Source organism: Hylobates moloch, unplaced genomic scaffold, assembly GCF_009828535.3.
Source record: "Hylobates moloch isolate HMO894 unplaced genomic scaffold, HMol_V3 SCAFFOLD_3, whole genome shotgun sequence".
NCBI lineage: Eukaryota > Metazoa > Chordata > Mammalia > Primates > Hylobatidae > Hylobates > Hylobates moloch.
Window position 1 is genome coordinate 49,710,497 of NW_026652278.1, and position 21,953 is coordinate 49,732,449.

The 21,953-nt window shown below is 34.8% G+C and overlaps 1 protein-coding gene across 2 annotated transcripts in view; it reads right to left on the minus strand.

The window, feature by feature from the left end:
• Positions 1-21,953, minus strand: part of PCDH15 (protocadherin related 15) — a 1,777,335-nt gene that overhangs the window by 142,885 nt on the left and 1,612,497 nt on the right. For both annotated transcript variants that reach the window (XM_058436255.1, XM_058436254.1), the window contains 2 exons: positions 5,551-5,660; positions 3,514-3,654 (listed from right to left, as the gene is read on the minus strand). In XM_058436255.1, the coding sequence (XP_058292238.1) occupies positions 3,514-3,654; positions 5,551-5,660 (251 nt within the window). The remainder of the gene's footprint in view (positions 1-3,513; positions 3,655-5,550; positions 5,661-21,953) is intronic.

Below are 21,953 nucleotides of genomic sequence, written 5' to 3' on the forward strand. Positions count from 1 at the left end.
TCCTGCATCAAGGACTTTACTTGGGAATGGGTTACTGATAACGAAATGACTAAATGTGTTATTAAGAGGGATAAAACAATATCACTTTCAATTAGATGTGTGGGAAAATATGAGATGAAGCAGAAGCATTGCTCACAATAGGAAAGATATGAACAGTGCAAAAAAAAAGTGTACCATGTAATGTAAAACTAAGTATTAGAACAAATGTGGGCAAACTACAGCCCTTTGGTCAAATCCAGACCACAGACAGCCTGTTTTAGTAAAATGAGGTTTATGGGAGCATAGCCAAACCCTTTGGTTTACATATTATCTCTTCTTGCTTTTAAGCTACAACAGAGTAGAGTAGTTCTGACAGAGACCATATGACCCAGAAAACCAAACATATTTGCCATCTCAGTATTCCCATTTTGAGTATAATAGTGAATCAACTCATTATTTTGAAAATCAATAATAAAATTAAAGCATCAAAGTTTTTTTTTTCTTGTTTTTCCTATAGTTTCTGGACCTCAGGGTATGGAGACATTTTTCTTTATAGAAGTATTTTGGCTAATGAATACAGAAGTAATAAAAAGAAAAAAATGGATTTAGAAAATTACTATTGGTGGTTGTTACTATCTGTATCACAAAAAGAGAATCAAAGACATTTAATGTTTAAGGAAGGAGTGAATATCACCTATGATTTATTTGTTTAAAAATAAACCAAAAATAACCTGGATATGATCAAGCCTCCAGATCTAACTTCTTATTTCCTGGAAATAAAGGAAGCAGAAAGAATATGAAATGACCGCTTGGAGAGACAGTCATCAATCCAGGCTTCAGAAATGTGGTTTCTTGCACAAATAAATATCAAGGTGAATAAAAGAGGGTAGTGGTGAAGCCTACAGATTAAAAGAGACTTAACGGACCAATCAACCAATGGCAATGTATAGACCTTATTTGGATTCTGATGTAAATAAATGTTTAATATGAACTGGATATGTTTAATATGAACTATGTTTAATACCAACTGGACATATGTTGATACCAAATAATTCGTTACTTTTGGCAGGAGTAATCATGATATTTTAATTAAGTTTTAAGAGTCCTTAAGATATACATATCAAAATATTTACAGATTGAATGTTATGACTCTGACCTGCTTCTGAATAATGCAATAGTGGGTAGTTGAGAGCACAGATGAAAGACTATTTCCCAGGGCGTGACTATGTTGAGTTAGGTAGTTGATACACGGAGGTTCACCGTAATATTCTCTGTAATTTTTGTATGTTTGAAATGTTCCAACTAAAAGGTTAAAATATTTAAATATTCCTAGTGTTAAACTTATGAAATGAGCTCTAAAATTTTACATTTTAATTAATTTCCATTTAAATATTAAATCTAATCACATCACGGTTGCACAATTTACTTTGAAAATAATTTCATTAACAAATTTTTGGTAGTCACAATAAAATACTTCTTTAATGAATTAAACTTCTTATTTTTATTATCTTTATTCAAATGATATGTGGTAGGACAACTAATTCTGCTGCAGAGATGAACATTTAGCTAACTAATTAATTAACCTCAACTTACATAATGGTTGTATTTGCATAGCTAATGGGCTGGGGATTGACTGTAGGCCATTAACAGTTATTAATTAATGAGACTGAATTAGAAATATATGGGTTTTTATTTCAAACATAGGAGGCAAAGGTCAGTCATAAAAGGTTAATAAAAATATTCAAAGAATCAAGCAGTAAATATTTTAGCTTTTAGACTTCATGCATTTCTGACAGGATAATATATGAATTGGTTTCACCTCTACGTGCATACTGGGGCACATGGAAGTATACACATGTGCATTAAACTTTTATTATCCTCAGATTTACATGTAAATTAAAGTAATGGGAGCTAGTTGTATTCACATATAAGAACTTAATGCACCTCTATTCATAAAAATCACAGGTATTACTTGAGAAATGTCAAGTTCTACAACCTAAAATTTTTCTTTCTTAAACTGTTCATTTGTTTCAAGGAAAGAGTGCAGGTACATTTTTCAATTAATCTTCCCCATTTTTGCATTTGCAATAAAATAGGTTACATTATATAATTTAGAGTTACTCCAACCTTTCCACTCCTCATTTATCCAATTCAGTTTACAATTGGAAGCATCCTCTATATTTTTAAAAACATAATTGCCTATAGTTCAAAGATTTTAGAAACTCAAAGAACTCATCTGCTATTTTTAAACAATTTAATTATGTGAGTGATGCATAATTATTGAGGACAATTCAATTCCTTTAATTTCAAAGACACTTGTATAATCTGATTTTTCAAATAATTTGGTTGTATCTCTACAAGCAACTGAGCAGCTCTCTACACTAAATCAGTAAATGAGGTTCGCGATAAATGAAAAGGAGTGATTTCTTTTTATGATCAATTGCCAAACTGATACAGAAAATTCTATCCTGCATCTTCTGCCTGTTGCTCCTGTCTTGCTTTCTTTTCTCTCACACTGCCTGGGTTCTTGCTTTATGCCTCTCCCCTCTTCTTTTTCCCTCTTCTCCCTTCTAACAACGCTTGCTTGATGAAATGCCTTGAAATGATGTCTAAGGATAGTCCCTGGGTGAATGTTTCAGATCCTGTTTCTCACTTCACACTCTGTCTGGGCCTCTGTTCTATTAATAGTTAACTTAAACCGGATTATCTTGAGTCTTCTAGATTTTAAAAGGGTTGCTTTGATTACAAAAGGATGATTGCTTAAATGCAAAAGAGTATTACCTCAATAGATGGGAAAAGAATAGCATTTATTGTATTATTGATAACATCTTTGAATCTGTGTCAGTTCCCTTCACAAAATGGCTTTTATATGCTTCTTTGTGTGGTTAAACTATATGCCACAGAAATGTTGAAGTTCGGAGTCACAGAACGTGGGCTTAAATCTGTGACACTTTGTTTACCGTCATTTAAAAAAATAATCTTTTTAATTATTAATAAAATCTTGCCTTTGTAAAACGGGGTAGTAATTCTCATTTCATAGATTAAAAATGTAGGTTAAAAAGTGTAAATTAAAAATGAAAAAATGCTACATATGAATTACAATAAATGTTAGTCACTAATTTTAAGATGATTTTTTTCTTTTCTCTAAGAAAATATGGAAATACAAGAAGCCACACAATTCAGGCAATTTCTAGTAGTCACTCATTAAAAATATCTATTTCCCAAGGTTTATCCAGAGCTTCACAGTGGGACTAGGTTTTATTATTTAACATACACGGACAATGGTGGTATTTTAACAATATCGGATACACAATTTGAAAACAGTGTTATCTTTTCTTGACATTTCAGGAGTATGAAATCACTCCCTGCGTTGTCATATATTAGCTGTTTAAACGAATAGGCAATCATCTCAGAGTATTAATGATCTTTCTATGTTGTCCACTGAGAAAGATATTTTAGACATAGGTATTTCATTAAAAAAATTAGCAGAGACACCACACAATTCTCGTAAAAGCTTTAAGTAGTGTAACTTACTTTTTGAAGGAACTCGGAGATTGGCAAGGACCACTTCCAGGGAATCAGCTTGGACTCGAAGTACATAGCTTGTCCTGGTCTCATAATCCAGAGGTCCATTCACATAGATAATACCTGTGATGTTATTAATTCCAAATGTATCTAGAAATTAAAATACAATTACCGAGTCATTGTCTTTACACTATAAGGAAAGAAATTCTCTTTAAAATGCACTGTGATTTCAAAAACACTAAAAATGCCTATTTATAACTAGAGTGATGCATGAAAGTGACAAAATGCTGGCTTTTGGAAACTGTTCCAGCTCTTTAAATGATCAACATCAGTACTTCGCTAAAGTCTGCCTTGAAATTGTACGTTTTTTTGTTTTTGTTGTTTTGAGATAATCCTGGAAAACAATGTTCTATGGTCAATTACATTTGGGAAACACTGAATAATATATTCTTTACCTTAGATTCAGATGGTCTTCTATCACACTAAAGGCTTTCAGAAGTTCTGTTTTAAAGAAAACCATCTAATTTTGTTTAACCAAAATTTTCTGAACTTACTGGATTATTATACTCTTTGTAATTTATGAATATTATTATTTTGTAGATTTAGTGTTTTGCTAAGAACACTTGAGAGAAAATTAAAAGACGGATAATTTAACGTTGCCCTGTGTCTGTTTTTTCAAATAAATTTGAATGAAAATCAGGGCACTTCGGTAAACTTTATAATATCTCCCCCTTACGCTATCCATATTCTCTCCTTACTTTATTTTTTCATATAATTAATAATCCCTTATAATACTATTTGTTTAATAATTTTTATTATTAACCTCCTCTTACTGGACTATTAACTTCCATGAGGGCAGGAATCTATTTTGTACACTGTTCTATCTGTAGCGGCTAGAAGAGTAGTTAATACATAATAGATGCTCAGTACACATTTGTTGAATGAATAAATGAATAAATAAAGTAAAACCGTCACTGTGGGGGAGAGAGGTTAATAAATATAGCCACTCTGTTGTCTTCAAAGAAAAGAACAAATAGAATCAAAAGAGAAAGTTTCGGAACAGAACAGGTTGAGAAACCATAGCTTTAGTCAGATGTTCGAAGTCCAAGGAAAAAGGAAATTTAGTTATTTTTAGGGAGGACACATAGTAGCACAGTAATAATGTAGAAAGAAAGGCAATAAAAGTAAGATATTGACCACTTGCTACACTGCACGGGCATCAATACCTAGTAATAGTTTGTCATTAAAAAGCTTAAAAGGGCCTTTATAATTTCCTTGCAAACTCTTTGAAGAATTTACATTCACTCATTTCTTAAATATTTACTATTGATTAACTTATTACATGTATATTAACTATTTCCTGACTACCTACAATATACTAGGCTATCTAACATACCAAAAGGGAAAACAGAGGAGAACTTACAGAGAATAGATAAAACAAAAATTAATGTGAAAGACTGAGCTATGACCTTATTCCCAGAGGCCTGCAAATTCCTATGATTCTTAAATTACAAAAAATGATCTTTTTATTTATAATCATTAATAGTATGTCTAATTTCACTATTTTGGGAATCATATAACATGCATGGCTTTTAACATGGATGTGACTCTTTTTAAAATTCACACTTATTTACAACCTTGAAATTCCTTCAGGATTAGTTAAGGTATGACCAACATGGAGTAAGGGTCATGGATGGTTTAGACAGTGGGGCGGACAAAGCTACTGTAGGCAATGATCATGCCCAAAAACTGAAGATTTCATGATGCATTAATTTTGAGGAAATGTCATTAAAATATTACAAAATGAGGAAAAGGGCAAGGTTTCATTAATTAGATGCTTAATATTTCTTAAGGGAAAAAATCAGTTTAGCTAACATAACTGGATTTTTAATCAAGTTCAGGATACGTGGTTACCAATTACATTTAAGATGGGCACAATTTTATTAGAAAACAACAGGATAGATAATAATTTCAATTCAATCTGAAATTAGTCCAAATCTAAGTTTACTGGTTGACGGTGAGAACACAAACTAAAAGTCTACTCACCTTCTTCATTTCCTGAAACAATGGAGTACACAATACTTTGATTAATGGCAGCAGCAGAAATTACACCAACCATGGTCCCTTTGGTGGCAAGTTCACTTACTGGAGGAGGTCTGCAGGTTTAGAGAAGATGATGTATTTATTTTTAAGTACAATTTTTGATGTAACTTTAGGTTCACAGAAAAATTGCGAGAAAGATAAGAGATATCTGATATACCCTTTGCCCTCACACATTCATGATCATTTGATCATGATCCTCCATGATCAAATCCCCCACCCGACTGCTACATTTGTGATAAATGATGAACCTACATTGACCCATTATCACTGAAAGTCCATCATTTACATGAGGGTGCATGTTGCTGTTGTACATTTTATGAGTTTGGACAAATGTGTAATGACATGTACCTGCTTTCATGTAATATCACATAGGATATTCTCACTGTTCTGAAAATCCTCTGTGCCCTGTATATTCATCCCTCCCCTCAACTCAACCTCTGGCAACCACTGATTTTTGTAGTGTCTCTGTGGTTTTGCCTTTTCCAGAATGTTGTATAGCTGGAATCACACAGTATGTAGCCTTTTCAGATTACTTCTTTCACTTAGTAATATGCATTTAATGTTCCTCAACATCTATGGCTTGATTGCTTATTTCATTTTTAGCACTACATAATATTTCATGGTCTGAATATACCCACAGTTTATTTCCGTAAATAAAAAACATCTTGGTTGCTTCCAAGTTTTGGCAATTATGACTAAAGCCGCTATTAACATCTGTGTGTAGGTTTTTGTGACTCTAGATTTCAACTCTTCTGGGTAAATACTAAGGAACGATTACTGGATTTTATAGGAAGACTATTTAGTCTTTTAAGCAACTGCCAAACTGTCTTCCAAACTGACTGTACTAGTTTGTATTCTCATCAACAGTGAATGAAAGTTCCTGTTGCCCCATATTCTAGCCAGCTTTTGGTGTTGTCAATAGTCTGGATTTCAGACATTATAATAGGTGTGTGGTGGTATTTATTTATTTATTTTTTATCCATTTTTATGACAGAGTTTTGAACTTAATAATAGAATGTACACAGTAGTTCTTCTAAGCTACATTACGCAATTACATTGTGCTTTCATTGAAACCTTTTACAAAAAATCCTGAAATACAAATTTAGTCTGAAGTATAGGCTTTATAAACATCTTGTCCAAATTGCTTTCTTTTTGCTACTGCTGTCCATACACTTAATTGACTAGGTCATCTAAATGTAAAGCAATCTTTCTCACAGATACTCTAGCACCTAATGGTGGTCCATATATTCATTGCATGAGCAATAACTGCTTCTTGCTTAAGAATAAGAACCAATCTGTATCATTTTAAAATGAAATGTGTAAAGTAGATATTTATTAGTTTATTTTTTTACTTATTTTACTGTCCTGCATATTTTGTTTTTTTTTTTTGCCTTCTTTTGATAACATCCAAATATTGTTTTCGATAATCTTGCCTCTTTCCTTCTCTGTACAAATGCTTTGGGCAAGGCTTTGCCAGTCCCCATGGTACATACATAAACACATTAACCAATTCTGGTCAATGGGGGCACTCTATCCTTTGCTCAGTGTTCATGTGATATATATGTCTCATGTAAATTCAATGGACATACTACATAAGATTATGACTTGACTAGATCCTTGCTAGCCAACTTTTTAGCTATATCCCTCACTGGATTTGATGAAGTAAGCTGCCATATGGAGCAGTCCTCGTGGCAAGAAACTCAAAATGATGGCTGACTAACAGCCAGCAAGGAATCGAGGTCCTTAGTCCAGCATCCCACAAGGAACTGATTTCTGCCAACAACCACATGTACTTGGAAGTGGATCTTTCTGTAGCTGAGCCTCAGACGAGACCATAGCCCTGGATGACACCTTGATTAAAAGATTATGCATGTCCAAAAAGTAGAGGACACAGCTAACCCATACCTGGATTCCTGACCTATAGGAAATTCAAAGTGATATATGTGTTGTTTTAACCCATTAAGTTCGTGGTAATATTATTATGCCATAATACAAAACTAATATTTGAACAATGGATTGTTAATTTATGACAGATCAAGATACATACTACTTGTCAAAAGTTTAATACAAGAAAATATGTCAGTCATATTAGGGGATAATTTTCAAAAACTGAATTCCTATTTGTGGAAGTAGACATTACTTAAATTGTTTACTTGTCTATCTTGTTACTATACAAGATAGAAGCTAAATTTTAAGCTTTCCATAATTCATCTGTTTGCTAATCCTTATACAGTATGGGAATATGACGTCTGCAACTTATGCACCTTTAGCTTTAACATGAGAAAAATACTATGTCGGGCCGGGCACGGTGGCTCACGCCTGTAATACCTGCACTTCGGGAGGCTGAGCCGGGTGAATCCCCTGAGGTCAGGAGTTCAAGACTAGCCTGACCAATATGGTAGAACTCAATCTCTACTAAAAATACAAAAATTAGCCGGTTGTGGTGGTGTGCTCCTATAGTCCCAGCTACTCGGGAGGATGAGACATGAGAATTGCTTGAACCTCGGAGGTTGCAATGAGCTGAGATTGCACCACTGCACTACAGTCTGGGCAACAGAGCGAGATTAAACCTTGAAAAAGAAAAAAACCAGAACAGAAAAGAAAAGAAAAATGCTATGTCTTCTTTCAAATATTAAAAAATGCATGTGTACATTTTTGCTAACCTTAACTGCACAATTAGGTAGAAATAATACTAAAAAAAGTAATTGGCATAATTTAAGAAGACATTTAAATCCTATGCATACCACTAAAAGCATTTAAAATTCTATTTGTTAGTAAAAGTTTAAAACAGATTTACTTCTAGACAAAATTTCTCATTAACCTTTGTCTTAATTGTTCCAGTACACTTGTTTCTATCAGAATTAGAACATACTATACAAATACAATCTTCCCCCAAAAAGAATTAAATGAACCTCCACGATAATGAGCATTAGATTAAAATATCAATTATTTTCTATTTTTTGGCAGGATTACAGTGTATATTAATAAAAATAATATTATTTTATTATTGTTTTAGGTTGTGGAAAGTACCAGTTAAATAATGGAGGCAAATTGCATACTCTCTTTGGAGTCACATATGTCTTGAATACAAATGATGGAGTTGGTATAAATCAGGATTCATTAAGCCAGATGGACACAGAAGGTAGGGACATAACCAAATTGAATAAAATGGGCTGAATATAAATTAATAGGGAGAGGAATGGAAGTTAGGAATGAGACAGTATGTAACTACTGTACAATAATTCAAGTCTAGTGTGATTTGTAAATCAATAAAGGAAACTGAAAATTTTGTATACGTTTATGAACAATCAATGGGAATTTATTTTTTTAAAGCATCAATGACTACATTTGATCTATGGGCTGACAGTTTACGATTTTTAAAGCAGATAAACTACCTCTAATGTCTTTTCTAGTTCTATCATTCTGAACCTGATATAATGTGAGTTATTACTCACTCTTGTTTCTGTTGAGTATAATCAAAATCTATTGCTCAATTTCAGAAGCAATGAATTACGGCCAAATGAAACATTTCTCAGAAGGGTTTTTTAAAAAATATTTTATCTGACTATTAAATTCATAAATCTTCAATTCATCCATTTATGAAAAAAATGCACCACTAGCTCTCTTCCAATTTAAGTTTTCACACCTGATTTATAACAAATAATTGTGAGTGTCTGAAATGGAAGAATACTATCTTTCAAAGCTAAATTTACTGCCAATACAACTGACAAACTGCACTCTTAAAATAAAAGAAACACTTGCAACAGACAGCTTCAGTAATGCAATTATACAGCTTACTGATGTAGCTTGAGATAGATACCAACTAGATGGCCATTTTCCAAAGATGGCTAAGAGGATGCTAAAGGAAATGGTTATTTAGCAGATATGAACCTGGAACATGGGAGAGGCTAGTGGTTTCATGTTTTCATAATGGCCCTCAGTAAAGGCTTCCTCAAAGGCCCTTTCACAAGGCTTGACCTGAATTGGGTTTGATGTCCTTGCATATCCATGATAGTGGTGTTGGTTCCTATTTACTCCACAAGGGCAATGCTTCTAACTTTGTTGGCCATTTTAAACAAAATCTACAGGTTTTGACTAAAATTCCAAATCACCTCAACTAAAACTTAAATAGAATCCTAAATAATATTTCAATTTTATAAATACTTTTCCTCATTGTTACTATTTGCATTATCCTTACCTTCTAAATTTTACATGTAAAACAGTTGTGTATTTTTAAAATTAATAATATTTTTGTTTTTAATAATGCTATTGAGAAATAAATTAAGATAAAAATACTGGCACAATGCCTATGCATTTCAGTATTTATATTTCCCCCCAGAAAAGTTCAATGGTCTCAGAATTTTTTGTATTCTTATTTATGTTTTAATTGGCAAATAGAAATTTTATATACTTATGGTGTACAACATGATGTTTTGAAATATGTATACACTGTAGAATGGCTAAATTAAACTACCATTTTATTACCTCACAAGTTTATTAGCGGTGAGAACATTTAAAATCTATTCACTTAGCAATGTACAGTATTGTACATTGTTGTTAACTATGGTCACCATGTTGTAAAACAAATCTCTTCAATTGATGCTTCTGGTCTAACAGAAATTTTGTATCCTTTGACCAATATCTCCCCAGTTCTTCCCTTCCTACCCAGCCCCAGGTAACCACTTTTTTACTCTCTACTTTCATGAGTTCAACTGTTTTAGATTCCATATATATTAGCTTTATTAGATCATTATTAGAATATGCAGTTTTTTTTCTCTGTGCCTGATGCATTTTAGTTAACATAATGTCCTCCAGATTTGAGACAAATGAATGTATTTGAGACAAAACAGAATACTAGTTAAAGTCTAGGTTCATTCACATTGTCCCAAATAAAAGAATTCCCTTCATTTTTAAGGCTGAGTAATATTTCATTGTGTATATATATATTATATATATCACATTTTCTTTATCCATTCATTCATTGATAGACACATTTGGTTTGATTCCATATCCTTTATGAATAATGCTGCAATAATCATGGGAGTACAGATATCTCTTCCACCAATAGCCTGATTTACAAATGGACCAAGGACCAGAATAGATAGTTCCAAAAGAAGACATACAAATGACCAGTAAATATATGAAAAAATGTTCAATATCACTAACGATCAGGAAAATAAAAGTTAAACCTACAATGAGATATCACCTCACATCTATTAGAGTAACAATTAATAAATCCACTTCATATAACTTTCATATAACTTGCGTGTGAACATATCTCTCACCAGGTTCAGGCACTGGTAATACTGCAGCCCAGAATGCAGTGGAGGGAAGTGTTTGGGTTCCTATTCCAGCTGGTTCACATAGTGATACTGTGTGCTATCTTCCACACAGTGAGAGTTTTCCCTTAGGATCAGTTATTAGTGAACTTCCTTCACACTGACCTAAAATGTTTCTGTTTTTCATCTACTCATCTCACTTTTCACCTGAACCCCTGGTAACCAATGATCTTTTTACTGCCTCTATGTGTTTAACTTTTCTATAATGTCACATAGATGAAATCATATGGTATGTAGTTTTTTGGACTGGCTTCCTTCCTTATCAATATGCACTTAAGTTTCCTCTACGTCTTTTTGTATTGTGATATCTCATTTCACTTTATTGCTGAATAATATTACATTGTATTGGATGTATCACAAATAACTGCACTTTCGTAAGAAGAAAACTGATCAAAATAACTCCAAAATGGTTGTAAATATTTGCAGATTAAATGCAAACCGAAAAAGTTAACTGCTTCAGAATTTACATGCACAATACTTACAATATAATCTCATGACGATATAAACTAATTCATACATATCCTTTTTGTTTTGTTTAGATGGAGTCTCGCTTTATCGCCCAGGCTGGAGGGCAGTGGTGCGATCTCGGCTCACTGCAACCTGTGGCTCCCAGGTTCAAGCAATTCTCTGCCTCAGCCTCCTGAGTAGCTGGGATTACAGGTGCCCACCACCACGCCCGGCTAATTTTTTGTACTTTCGGTAGAGATGAGATTTCACCATCTTGGCCAGGCTGGTCTTGAACTCCTGACCTCATGATCCACCCACCTCAGCCTCTCAAAGTGCAGGATTACAGGTGTGAACTACCGCACCTGGCCCATATATATCCTTTTAATATTTCTAAGTGTTTTTTAAAAATATAGATTACAATAAATCTTTCAATTAAGTACATATTAACTAATTTTCTGAATAATGACTATACTAGAATAACATAATTTGCAATGTCTAAATGTTAGACCCAGTTTTTACACTATAAATATAGATGAAACAAATACTCTACAATTTAAAATCTACTTTTATTGTTGAGTTCGAGAAGTAACAATAAAAGTAAACATTGTATGTGTCGAATAAAGCTTCTAATTATTTTAAAAGCCAGGCAATTTAGGATATAAAAGTGTTTATAAATAGATGCTATAAAATTTCACTAGGATTCAATCTGGCTCTATTGCTTTCTTTGTACTAAGAGACAAATCTAATTTATTTTGACATGTTTGAATTCAATATATTTGCAAATCAGTACCAATTAAGGTACTGTTTTTATATCTACTATGAGGGAATTTAATGAAAATGGGAAGTGAAAAATAAAAAAAAAACACCCACTAGAACTCCGATTATTTGTAACCTTGGAGTAATTGCATCAGAGTGATCTAATTTTACATATTTAAATAAGAAAAACAGTTTTAAAAAGACATGAATCAGGAGTGAGATGCCAGTTCTCCCAGAATTCTTAGGATGTATTTTAGATAAGAAAATTAATGAAGGGCCAAAAGAGTAGACACTATTTTTTACTTATGTTCCAAAGAATGCTTGCTTCCTGTCGTTAAGAGTTTTGCTTCTATTCAGTTCCTTAAAGAATCTTCATCTTGAGGATATAAAAACTGAAGTATAAACAATTTATCCAGATATTTGAAAGCAAAAACTACAATTTAAGGTGTTTTTTCCTTTGCTTAAATATTTATATTGTTCTCGTTAAAATAGTGTGTTCTAATCTCTCATAGTCATTGGCTCTTAAAGCTTAAATCCGTAAGAATGTGCTGGAGAAATTTTTCAAACTTACTAAAGTACAGAGAAGATCCCTGATTTATGATGGTTTGACTTGCGATTTTTTACTTTACTATTGTATGAAAGTAATATACATTCGGTATGCTCCTTGACTTACAATGGGGTTAGGTCCTGATAAACCCATCCCTGTTTGTCTATTGCCCTACCTTAATTATTATAGAGGGCCCTTCTTACTCTCAAAAGCGTCCTGCTTTGGACAATAAATTATATGGTCTTACCTATGCTGGAAACTATAGGTAACCTGTCATTTATTACAAAATTAATTCATATGAATCAACCAACTACCAATTTTTTATTTTAACAGAGAAAGTGGTAAGATTATCTTTTGAAGAAAGAGTCAAAATTTTTCGAAATTTCAGAATGTTCACATGTATAATATTCTGATTTTGAATTTGATATATTAAATTTTAATAATAATAGAAATTGAAAAGGACTTACAGTATTTTCTCTGAGTTTAGCAATATATCAAACTTAAGAGGTTAACAAATATAACTTAGGGATATTTGCCCTTATTTTTATAATATATATACCAGTATAAATTTTGAATTTATGTTGTTATGGAAATTACACTTGGAAATATACAAATCTTAAAAATTAACATGAATGTGACACTAAATCATGCAATGGTTAATATTCAAGTTGATACATTTCTATTTTTAAATAAATAACAAAGGCCTATCTATATAGGTGGCATATATCTTTGAAAATTTTGCAATTAATTGTATTCAGCAAATTTTTTGATAAATTATGTAACATAATGCATTTTCCACTCAAAATCAGTATTCACATTTAGACTCCATGATCTATTCCAGACGTGTTGACCTTTTCATGATATTTACTTTTAAAACTGATGACAAGTGAATTTCAGTGTGTATAAGTCTTAGTCCATCATCCTGAAATGAAGGTCAAATGTCATTCTCATTCTTCAGAAGGCTAACTTACTTCACCTACGGGAGTCAATGTAATCTCAAGTAATATGTATTTGAACTACTATTAAGACTTTGCTATTTCTGTAGGGTTTAAATGAAAGATATATAAAAGGAATTTACTGACTCTGACATTGTAACTAATTTCTAAAATATCTAAAGAGATAATTGACTGAAAACCTCTTAGCAAATATGAACATGCAGTGACAATGAGAGTAAGCCTCTCAGATCTTCAACTACAGGAAGCACAATTGGTCAAGGTCCCAGTTACTGTGGTCTGAAATCGGTTTATGTTTGTATGAAGGACATAGTTCCTAAGGGCTGCTTAAGGAGTCAAGTACTGAATGATTGATTTATTAGGCCAACTAAATGATCTCTATAGTCCATTTCATTCATTGCATAATGTGAATTTGAGAAAAGAGTTTTTATGAATAAGATTAACACATTTTTCTCAATTTCTAATGAAAAACGAATTGTAGAAAATGATTTAAACAAAGATATGCAATTGTAAATAGATATGAAGAAACTATCTAATCACTTGAATGGTTAAAAAATCAAAGTTTATAATTGGAATATTTATGTGTAATAGGGATATTACCTGGACTTAATTCATTTCCCTCCCAGCCCCCCAAAAAATGAAGCTAGTTGGAGATAATTTTGAGAAAGAGAGGTGGAGGATGTTTCAACAATAAAGAATGAAGAAATGCCATTAGCTTTTTAAGAACTCTTTGTTTAGCTCTTTGTTCAAGGAAAGATAGTAGAGCAAGAAGGAAGAATGATCACATGGGGCATGCAAATTCTAAGACACTAATATCATTGTTATATCTTTGTCAAAAATAGAAACTGAAGGAACCAAATAAAAGAGAAACAATGCATGTGGAAGATTTGTTACAATTTGAGATTTCTGGTTGTGTGTATGCTTCTAAAATATACAAACGTTTGTTTACAGTTGTAGAAAATGTCACAGGATCTTTGGGATGTTGCTTTTCCAGTAGGAAGCCTCTGTGGCTGGTGGCACCTTTGCATGAATTTTGTTCAGGCCTACTGGGCTTGTTTCACCCACTCAGCCTGACAGGCTTCACTTGGCTTCTTCTACCAGCCTAGATCCCATGGCTGCCAAGGGTGAGCCAGGCGCAGAGCAGCAAGGTGGGGATGAGAGTGAGTGTGGGGTCCACCACTGTGCACAGCCAGGCCCACTGGCTCCTGTGGTGGGAAGGGCAGCTCCAGGTGCCAGCACAGATGCCAGCTCCATACAAGCCTATGGCTGGATCTGGTGCACTGCAAGCAGCTTCCACTGAGGGCACCCATGTCTGGGTGAGGGGAACATGGTGGCACCCAGTAGATTGGAGACAACAGAAACCAGAGTCCCAAAGAGGGTGTCACAGCCCTGGCTCAGAGAGCTCCTGGGTCTGGGATCCCTGAAGGGCCACTTCACTTCTCTTCTCTCCTTCTCATCGCCCACAATGTGGCAAGCGGGAAGGCATGTCTCAGCCCTGCTGGTGTTACTGCTCTTTCAGTCCTGCCATTCAGCAGGTCCCAAGTTCTTGTCCCACATCTAGGAAGAACTAGGTATGTGGCCATCTGAAGGGTGAGCAAGGCAAAGAGGTGCTTCATTGAGCAACAGTACATCTCTCAGGAGACCTGAAATGGGTAGCTCCTATATGCAGGCAGGCTGTCCTGATGTCTGCAGCCCTCCGTGGAGAGGAGACCCAGAGTGGGTAGCTCCTATCCTCAAGCAGGTTGTCCCAATGTCTGCCTGAGTCTGGTTGAGACTGGGGTTTTTATGGGCTTCAGAAGGGAGAAAGTGATTGCTGATTGGTCCATGGGCAGCCATAGGCAGCCTGGAAAAAGCACCATAAGTTCTCACTCCAGTCCAGGGAACTGGCAGGCTGGGCACCAGGCTTCAGGCAATCCTTGGCTAGAAGGTGGGGTTTCACTAGACCCATCCCTTTCCACCCAGGAGCCTGTCTGCCTTCTGCTGCCATTCATGGCACCCAGGCTGTTTGTGCCCAAGAGGTGCCTGCAGGCCCGCTCCAGGCCACCCTCAGCCCCACCTTGGCTTATCTCCCATGCTCACTGGTGCCCAAAGTCCAGAGGGGGCTGAGGTGGCAAGGGGCTGGTATGTCAGCACCACACTGAGTGTGGGCACACAGAGCCAGGTGGTGACAATGCTCGGGGCTTGATGACATCTTTGCTCTGAAATTGGAGCAGGCCCCGGAAGCAAGGAGAGGCCAGGCATTGGGAGAACACACTTTGAGCATGCAGCGGGAGGGGGGCCCAGGTCCACAGTCTCAGCTGGATGGTTGCACCTGCACCTGGGAGCTCTGGGCTCCAGCCTCTCCAACTCAGAAGTAGGTGGGGCCCCTGCCTGTTCTCAGCTCTCACTGACTCTGCAGAGTGCATAGCCCCAGCTGTGCTTCCCTGGTTGCAGCCAGAGTCTTTGCAGCAAATGCTCCAGACAGGTCGCTGTTGTCATCAAAAGGAATAGTGTACAGTATGAAGAGATATATATTTCAAAAGTTTTAAAAGGAACTAATTGTTTTCTGGATAGAACAATTGTTCATTAATGACAAATGAAGCACACAATATCTTGATCCTCCATTTCCCCTAAGTGACTCCATAAAAGATTGATGTGAAAAGGTCATGAAATTAACAGAATGAGTCTGTTTCAATTACTACAACAGCCCTACAAAGCAAAGAGAATCAAGTGTATAGTAATTCTTATCTACTATAACTCTGGCCATTATAAAAGTAAACATATATCTCTATGGGGCAATTTTCTTCCCATTATGTGATTACTCCTACCCTTAATGATTATTGAAAGCCAGCCATCAGGAAATAACATCAGTTCACAAGATTTGAAAAATAACAAAATCAAATGTTTTGCCAATACATATAAAATATATTAATATTATAAATTATAAACCAGAAAAACATCATTTTCCTTGAGAAATATGTTTTTAAATAATGACAATTTATCTTATTGAGTATAGGGTTGTCTTTGCAAAATTCTTGAATAATTTTCAAACTTCATTACAGGAGCATTAGCAGAAAGTAAAGAAGTATTTTTTTTGTTTCGTTTTGTTTTTTGTTTTTCTGTTTTTTTTTTTTTGAAACGGAGTCTTGCTCTGTCACCCAGGCTGGAGTGCAGTGGCACAATCTCGGCTCACTGCAAGCTCAGCCTCCCGGGTTCATGCCATTCTTCTGCCTCAGACTCACGACTGGCTGGGACTACAGGCGCCCGCCACCATGCCTGGCTAATTTTTTTGTATTTTTAGTAGAGACGGGGTTTCACTGTGTTAGCCAGGATGGTCTCAATCTCTTGACCTCGTGATCCGCCCGTCTAGACCTCCCAAAGTGCTGGGATTACAGGCACAAGCCACCGCGCCCGGCTGTAAAGAAGTTTTTAAATATGCAGATGAAACAGACGCATAGCATGATTAACTATGTGGAAGGAGGGGTTGGCTTTTTATTATGTTGTTACTTTTACATAAGTCAGAAAACCTACTAATTATCTGTCATCAAAACTTCACAGGCAAACCAGTAGGTTTTTGCTTTAGTAAATATTAAAGTACTTACTGTGGTGTTTATTACTTGTGCCTATTATTTTGTTCTTTTACAATTTTAGAAGAAGATAATGATAGGTCTATTGTTATATTCCAGCAACTAAGCAATTGCCAATAGAACAACATAGAAGTGCTTTCAATTCTAAAAAAAGAACAATGGATTTTGTTTCTCTGTCTAGCTAGAACTGGTATATTGAAAAACGTATGTCAAATAGTAAATGCAACCTCTGAAACATTTTTGATCAAGGTCTTCACAATGCTAGTTTTCAGTTCATAACTCAAATTTACACTTTGCCATTATGCTTTCATTTTTATTTTCTTTATATTTTACTTTTGTGACCAAGACACTGAAACTTCTCAGAAAACTGGAGAAGGTAATTCATTGTATCAAATATCCAATCTTTAGCTTGAAGTCCAGAAAGGTTTGGCTTGGAATATGTAATGTTAATACTCATTAAACTGAGATCACTAAAAATACAGATTTTTAAAACAACCAGAAATGTTTATCTGAGATTCGCTTTGAATTAAAAAAAAAAATTCATTCTCTTATTTTAAGAACAATTTACTTCACTAATACATATTTAAATGTAAAAATGCTTCTATTCTATCATTAGCTCATGTACCCCATTGTGCATTCTAACTAATCAATCATTTTAAAATCACTGTGGCAATTAAAATCTATAAATCTGTAAATTATTTACAATCACATGTTTAATCTGCTAGGTCTTCACCTACACCATTTCCCCTTTTTCCTTAACAATTGAGGTTGAACTAGGATGCAGTTGCCTCGCAAGGAACAGCATTCCTCTCCCCTAGTTAGAGCTATATGTACACCCGTACCTGGATTCTCATAATGAAATGTGAGCTGAACTGAAATGTGCAATTCTCACCTCACTTGGTTAAGGAAATCTCTGGATGTGGACTTCTGTCTCATTTCCCCTTTCCACTGACTAAAATGGTAATAATGAGTTATTTTGAAACAGAGTGTTGAAGATTGTGACCCCTGAGTTGTCCCAGGTCCCTGAACTTTAAACCATTGACATTTGGTGGTTTCCTATTACAGTGACCTAAACTACCCTAACTCAATCTGATTACCCTGAGATTTAATGATTTAATGACTATCTAATAGAAATAAGTTAACGGAGTCAGTGACAGAAGGGGGAGGTATGGGTCAATAATTCAGTTAAATATTCTACGATAAATAAATATTTTATCTTTAAAATCTCTCTTTTATACCTAATCATTTGTTAAATGCTAATTTTTCCTATGGAATTCAAACACAAGTATTGGAATGAAGACATTCCTGAGATGTAAAAACCATGTGTACCTCAGCTTACAGTGATAGATTACTGCTTTCCATTTGTAACACATTACCTTCCCCTACACCCTACAAAGAACATAAATCTTGAGCTATCATTTTTATATTTCCCCCAAATTTGATCACAAGAAGTACAAGTTTTTTCACTAGGAGTAATCACAACACGAAGGACCATCCTAATAATCAAAAATTAATAATGTCATTTAGCATCTCTGGGAATTATGTGCATCCAGTTGAGGCAGTAAAACGAATTGGAAAAAATTAGAGAAGGAATGAGGCATATGAGGTTGGCAGAAACCATTCTGTGCTTCACTTTTTTTCATTAAGAAAGGAAAGTGTGTTGGCCTCCAAAGCAACCTGAAATGGCACAGGCATATTGCCAAAGCTAGCAACTGAACATATTAAAAGAAAATACCATATAGAAATAAAAATATTCTACCATGAATATTTTCATATGTTCATATTTTGCAATATGAATGAGAATGACTTTTAAATATGATTAATTAATTATGCAATTAGTTGTTGGAAACTAATAAAATGTTGAACAACTTAAGTTAGTTGAAACAACAGTAGCTAATAGGACTAAGCCTGCTTAGGAAATGACGCAGACCACTTAGTTCCATATTATTTTGGCCAGAAATCAGTCAAATGGCAGAATTCAGAATTCACCCCTAGTTAATAAGGAGAGGAAATGTAATCCAGCTATATGCCCATGAGAAAAAGGATTTAGGAGGCATCAAGATACTGCTCTGTATTTCCTCAATGATATTCAAAAAGAATGAAGAGATAATTGAAGATGATAATTATTAGCCTTAAATTTCTTTATAGTTCAGTTAAAATTTTGGTTCAAATTTATACCTATATAAACATTTATATTCAATTATTTGCATTTATCCAAAAAGTAGTGTCCTTCTTCATATTTGGTATAACATTTATTTTTCAAATTTTCTGCTTATTTGATAAAAAATTAATCCTTTCAAGTACTCAAGTACTACTAAATGCATTATGATCAAGATACTGAGTCTTAGCATCTCTGGGAGTCATGTGTGTACAGTTGTGCATATTATTAATACACAGCAGAATGCAACAAGATTACCAAATTCTCTTTATAACTCAGAATAGCAAATGAACTGGGATAATCAAGGGCAATTTTGTAATTGTTAGAATTCTGGAAGATCAAAATTCTCCCACATGTCCCAATGTGACTGTTGTTAATTTTAGTACCATATAATTGGCTAATTTTTGTTGTCTAAGTTAACAACAACTTTATTAAGAGAATCTATTTGTAGTTAACAGTTCTATGCAGAGATGGTATGAAATGGTAAATTATACATTGAGCAACACATTCACATTTTTAAAACATGGCATTAAGCAAAGATACTTAATAAAGAAAGTTAAATGAGCAATGCCCTGTTTCAATTTATGACCTTGGCCTCAATGCCACAATATTTTAGCTAAAAGAGAAGTCTAGAGGCGTATTTCTATTAACAAGAAATGAGCTCTAAATGAGAAACAGTACACCACTTAAGTTTATTTAAAGAGGAAGTTTAAGCATTGTATCACTTTCTTCTCTTGGAGTTTCCAAAGATAATTAGACTTGCCGCAAGGGCCTTCGAAGAACACAGATGGGAATTTTTTTTTTTTTTTTTTTTTTTGAGACGGAGTCTCGCTCTGTCACCCAGGCTGGAGTGCAGTGGTGCAGTCTCGGCTCACTGCAAGCTCTGCCTCCCAGGTTCACGCCATTCTCCTGCCTCAGCCTTTCCGAGTAGCTGGGACTACAGGTGCCCGCCACCACGCCCGGCTAATTTTTTGTATTTTTAGTAGAGACGGGGTTTCACCGTGGTCTCGATCTCCTGACCTCGTGATCCGCCCGCCTCGGCCTCCCAAAGTGCTGGGATTACAAGCGTGAGCCACCGCGCCCGGCCCCGGGAATTTTAAGCTAAAACTGTGAGCATTTTTTTGGATCCACTTAGAAGAGTAAGTATATTTTTTGGGAACACCTGATCTAGATAATTTAGTGAGAAACAAAGTGAGTTTATATCCATCCTGTTCTTGAGAACTCCAAAATTAACACGTTCAGAGAAGTTCTTCCAAAACAGAAAACTGTGCACAGGAGTCCCCTTTTATTTATGGGGGATATACTCCAAGACCCCCACTAGAGGCCTGGAACTTCAGATGACACCAAAGCCTATATTTACTATGTTGTTTTTTTTTTTTTTTTTTTTTTCTGATAACCCAGACAGTTACTAAGTGACTGATAGGCAGCCTGGATACAAGGGACAAAGGAATGATTCAGCTCCAGGCCAGAGTGGCGCAGGACAGCACAAGATTTCATCATGATACTCAGAATGGCATACAATTTAAAACTTATGAATTGTTTGTTTCTGGAATTTTCCACTTAATATATTCTGACCATGGTTGACCTTGGGCAACAAACTGTGAAAAATGATACTGTGGATAAGGAGGGGACTATTGTATTCCATAGCAAAGAACTGGAATCCAATCCAAAGGATTGGAAGCACAGGTTACTGTGTCAGAAAAAAAGGAAAATAATAGATATTATTGTACATGTGGGTGAGAATAACCTTTTAAAACAGATTAAACAAGAATTCTTATTTGTTTTACATATGGTTTACATCTCGTTGATTTACATACATGCTATGGAAGATTTTCTGGTAATTATATTACATAATTTAATTTTGTGTAGATTCTTCGAAAGGCAGCTTTGTATGAAAGGATAAAACTGCTTGGTTCAGTGTGTTAAGTGCTTGCAGATGTGTCCCTCACCTACCTTATTCCTCAGTACCTTAGCTCCTGCTCTAGCTTCAAATTATTAATTCATTCTAAGAAGGTATAAAACACTAAAATCATCCTAGAACATGATCAAGTTCTCCATTATCTGAAATATTCATTTTTCATTATCCTCAATTATTATCATCATCCAACTTTCAGTTTTTCTTTGGATAGACTAAACTACTAAAATATTCTGGAATTTAATGTAGACTCCCACACCCTTCATTTATATTTCTGCATATGCTGATTCGTTGGTGTGGAATATCTGTCTATATCTTTTTGGATTGACTAAACTCTACATTTCCTTCAACATAGAACTTAAAACTATGTTAATCATGTTCTAACATAGTTAAGTGTCCCTTAGCCTGCTTCCTCAATACTGTGATCTTATTTCCACCATTGTGTTCTCACAGTGTATTATATTTTTCATATAGTTATTTGTTTCCAGAGATACCAGAGAGCTTGCTTTCTCTCTCTCCAGATAAGGACATGGCAAAAAGGCAGCTGCCTATAAGACCAGAAGAGACCCTGAACCTGATCATGCAGACAACCTGGTCTTAAACTTGGATTGTCAGCTACCAGAACAATAAGAAAATAACTTTCTGTTGTGGCCGGGCACGGTGCC